This window comes from Cannabis sativa, chromosome 7 (assembly GCF_029168945.1).
Source record: "Cannabis sativa cultivar Pink pepper isolate KNU-18-1 chromosome 7, ASM2916894v1, whole genome shotgun sequence".
Classification (NCBI taxonomy): Eukaryota; Viridiplantae; Streptophyta; class Magnoliopsida; order Rosales; family Cannabaceae; genus Cannabis; species Cannabis sativa.
Window position 1 is genome coordinate 48,283,033 of NC_083607.1, and position 5,075 is coordinate 48,288,107.

Here is a 5,075-nt window from a genome sequence, read left to right on the forward strand (position 1 = left end):
CGAAAACATTAGAGATTTTGCCGCCATTTACCCTTTAAAATATAATTATCGCCACCGCTTTGTAGTAAGATTATTTTATTTATTTATATTATTTGTCTTGTACGGCAAAAATTAGTAGAGTTATTTTCTGAGAGTAGCATAATCTTAATAACGTTATGATGACTAATTATTAAGTGAAAATAAATAAGAGAGTGCAAGAGTTTTCTTAGCAAATAATAAAATTACATTAAAATTAAGTTTTATTTAAAACATAAAAATTTTACCATCACTTTAGATACAATATTATTATAAGTATAATTAAATATTAAATTTTATATAATTTAATTAATAATTAATATAAAATATTACTAACTATTACAAGAAGACTGATAATGTTAGGACGGATGATCAATAATAAATTAATAATGCCATAATATCTTTTTTTTTTTTTTTTTTTTTTTTTTTATATTCGAATAATAGGAATGGAGAGGTCATAGGATATGAATGGACATAGGAAAATGAATTTCTAGCGCGTTTTATTGGAGTATCTATATATAAAATTTCTTTTGGAATATGTTCTTATATATATCCCCAATGTCACTGTACGCAGCTACTCTTGCCGGCTGCTCCCTCTCTCTCTCTCTCTCAATAAATATATATACACATATTTTAGACCCCACTTTCTATATATATAAAACCAAAGCACACTTCCTTTATCATCCAAAGTAAAACCATGGAGACTCTTTACCTCATCCTTTGTTCAGCTCCAGTTTTCTTAGTTCTTTACATACTCATTTTCAAATCGTCCAATAACAATCTGCCACCAGGTAGCATGGGGTGGCCCATAATGGGTGAAACGATTGAATTTCTGTTTGGGAATCCGGAAAAGTTCGTGTTCAAGAGAATGGAAAAGTATTCCCCGGATATATTCAAGACCAATATTCTGGGCGAGAAGACCGTTGTGATTTGTGGGCCCAACGGCCACAAATTCCTCTTCTCGAATGAGCAGAAGTACTTCACAGCCTTCCGACCCCACTCCATGCAACGCATGTTCCGATCTTACAAAGACCCCAAAAAGGCCCAAATTCAGCACAAACGTGAGGAAGAGGCGAAGCTCCTGCGCTCCCCAGGGTTCCTGAGGCCGGAAGCGTTGGTCCATTACTTGGCCAAAATGGACTCCATAACCCAAGAACAGATGAAGGTCCATTGGGAGGGAAAGGCCCAAGTCAATGCCTACCCTCTAACGAAAACACTTACGTTGACCTTAGCTTGTCGATTCTTCTTGGGGATTGATGAGCCCCAGAGGATTGCCAGGCTAGTGGAGAACTTCGATGACGTGACTGTGGGGATGCATTCGTTGGTGATGAATTTTCCAGGCACAAGATTTTATAGAGCTACTAAGGCTGCGAATGCTTTGAGGAGAGAACTGAAGAGTGTGATTCAAGAGAAGAAGGAAGCCATGGGTGGTGGTGGTCAGATGCATGATATACTGAGCCATATGATTGTGGCTGCTGACCCTTCTGGGAAGCATATGGCTGAGGCTGAGATTGCTGATAAGATCATGGGTTTGCTCACTGCTGGCTACAGCACTGTTGCCACTGCCATGGCCTTTTTCATCAAGTATGTTGGTGAAAGACCTCATATTTACCAAAAAGTTCTCCAAGGTAGTTATTTTTTATTTTTATGTATTAGTGAATATATGTGTACTATTTTTATTATCGTATCACTAACAGTAATGATTCTTTCACTTTCATATCTGTTTAAAATAAAGTAAATACTTTTTGATTTTATTTTATTGGATTTGGACATCACGTACGTGAAACTCATGTAGAATCCACATCATCATAGTATTGATAATAAGTAAAGTAGTGTAGTTGTTTTAATTGTGATGTGCATGGGAATATGAAACAGAGCAAAAGGAGATTTGGGGATCAAAAAAAGGAGGAGAATTATTGGAATGGGATGACATAAGCAAGATGAAGTATTCATGGAACGTGGTTTATGAGGTTATGAGATTCACTCCTCCTCTTCAAGGAACTTTCAGAGAGGCTCTTACTGATTTTTCCTATGCCGGTTATACAATTCCAAAAGGATGGAAGGTAATAATTTTTGTTTTTTAATAGTTTGGCTTTATATAGGGCGAAGTATTTTTAAACAAAAACAAGTTGGTGCGCACTATAATGGGAGACTGAGACCCATATGACTGAGTCATGCAAATTGACCAAAATTGGATCCACAAACGTTACGTTAGGATTAGTGTAAAAATATGGCAAAAAGTAAAAGAGGATGCCACTCAGCCACTCACTCAGTGATAGTCGGACTACTTTTCCACCGTAATAGACGCATTAGTATTTTATGGGATAGAGAATGGGATAGGATTTTTGGTAAGAGGATTTGAGTGGTCAACTTGTGGTTACACCAGTCCCCACTTTCGAATTTCATTGAATTACATGAAGTCTATATTAGATACGTGCGTAGTGGGTTTGGTCCTAATTATGTTTCCTTAAATCTAATGGTTAATTTCACAAATGCACAAAAATAACAAAAAAAAATAACAAAAATACGATTTCACGGAATTTTAAATATTTTTATAATTTTTTATTTTATTTTATTTACATAAAATACGGTCTTTTTATGTTGAAATTTTGTTCATTTGTTGTTAATTTTTTTGTTATATGTATGTTATTTTTTGTTGTTATTTTGATGTTACTTTTATGCTGTTTTCTTGTTGATTTTATGTTGTTTTCGTGTTATTTTTTGGAAAATTGTAAAAATGTAAAAAAAACATTATTTGAACGTAAAAATGTAAATATTTTACAAAAAATGGTGCCTTATGTAATTATTCTTAAATCTAATTCATACAATTTTTTGGGAATATACTGTATTTTAACTCTTTTTGAGACATATATTTTGTATTTTTAATAATACTTGTTTAATATCTTATATTTTAAAATTATACATATTTAGTACCATAAAATAAAATATAATCAATATAATGTTATTAATTTGACCAAATAATTTTTAATTATATAATAATTAAATTTGAATTCAAAATTTATAAAATTGAAAATAGTTTAATTATATTGATAAAATTTATATACTTTTTTTTGAATTTAAAGTACTAATTATGTATGATTTTAAAACATAGAGTACTAAATAAGTATAATTAAAAATACAGGATACTAAATATATATTTAGACAAAACATAAGGTATTAAATGTGTACACCCAATATAAAAGTATTTCTATATTAAAAGATAATTACATAAGATACTATTTTTTGTAAAAAAATTATATTTTTACGTTATAAGATTTTCTCTTTTTTACATTTTTATAGTTTTTCATAGAAACAATACGAAAATAATAAGAAAACTACATAAAAGTAACATGAAAATAATATCTAAATAACATCAAAACAACAACAAAAATAACATACAGATAACAAAAAATGAACAAGATTACAACATAAAAAGATCGTATTTTCTGTAAATAAAATAAAAAAATCGTGAAAATGTTTAAAATTTTGTAAAACTGTATTTTTGTAATTTTTTTTGTTGTTTCTCAATTTAAATAGATAGATCATTTGGGTGTTTAACACCCACACAATTAAGAAGATGAAAGCACTCTGTAAATATGATATTCAAACAATTTTATTTTCATTGTGGATTGTGGTCCACATTTGGTCCAATTTTTTTTTTTTTTTTTGATTAGTGTTTGGTCCAATTAATCTACCACTAATTTGTCAATTTTGGATGCAATTGAATGTTATGAACTTATAATAACACGTGTGAATTTTCAAGTGAAACTAATTTAAGTTTGATTTCACATATGATTTTGTGTATAGGTATATTGGACTGTGAGTACAACAAATAAGAACCCACAATACTTTCCAGAGCCAGAAAAATTTGACCCATCACGATACGACGACATAAGTACTTTTCCAACTTTTACATTTGTCCCATTTGGAGGTGGGCCTCGTATGTGTCCAGGCAAAGAGTATGCTAGACTTGCCATTCTCACATTCGTTCACAATGTGGTGAAGAGGTTCGAGTGGGAACTAGTCATCCCAAATGAGAATATTGTAGGCGATATGATGCCTACTCCTGAAAAAGGACTCCCAATTCGACTTCGATCACATTAGTAATATTATTAAATCTTATATATGTTAAGTTCAATTGTATTAGATACTCTTCTAGAATTCAAATATAGTGTGCAATGCTTACACTCGAGTTTCAGCAGAAATACAATATATATTAAACATATATATTTTATCTGAGTGTACGTTTTTATTAAGGCAACTCCAAGGGACAACAAAACACATTAGTTATTAGTAGTTAGTTGGTTGTTAGTTACAGCCGGCTCTTAACTGCCTATAAGTTCTTTAATTACATCCATTGTAATCAATCCATTTTTATATCAATAAAATTCTCTCTATTTTTCTCTTCATTAGAAAACTAATATGGTATCAGATGTAAACACTTGAAGCTTCAAGAATGAAAAACTGTATTTTTGCAAATGTCAGTTGTATATAAGAAAATATAAAAACTGTAAGTGTTTGCAGCAGCAGAAAGTAATTCTGCTACAACAAAACTGAACAGGCAGAATATAAAATATTTGCAGAAAAATAAATAACTTGACACAAGAGATTTATACGTGGTATCAGTGTTCTCACGAACACTCCTAGTCCACGGGGCCACGCCCAGAGAATGAAATCAATTAATAAAGTATCAAAATTACAAAGACAATTGACTTAAACAAGTTTAGACTCCCTCTAAAGTATTGCCGCAATCCTTTGTAATCCACTTTATGAATCTGACTTCTTGAAACACCTTCAAGCCCGAACTCCCTTCGTCTTTGAAGTGTGAGTGCTTACTTCCTCCCGAAGTAAGGCTTCAACAAGTCTTCTCCCGAAGACCAAGTGCTTACTTCCTCCCGAAGTAAGGCTTTATCAAGTCTTCTCCCGAAGACCAATCTCTTGTTCAGTCAAGTAGTTCTTCACAACCTCTAGGATAGAGTAAGAACAGAAATAGAACAACTAGAACCTAGATGAACAACTAGGCTCTCACAAAACAAAGAAACACTCTCTTCTCTCAAAAG

General features: G+C 31.7%; 1 protein-coding gene across 1 annotated transcript; it reads left to right on the forward strand.

Annotated features, from left to right (window-relative positions):
• Positions 1-565: 565 nt before the first annotated feature.
• Positions 566-4,207, forward strand: LOC115696903 (beta-amyrin 28-monooxygenase). The gene is made up of 3 exons (XM_030623799.2): positions 566-1,643; positions 1,891-2,078; positions 3,823-4,207. Exons 1-3 carry the CDS (start codon positions 713-715, stop codon positions 4,117-4,119), a joined length of 1,416 nt encoding a protein of 471 aa, XP_030479659.1. The 5' UTR covers positions 566-712; the 3' UTR covers positions 4,120-4,207.
• The last annotated feature ends 868 nt before the right edge of the window (positions 4,208-5,075 follow it).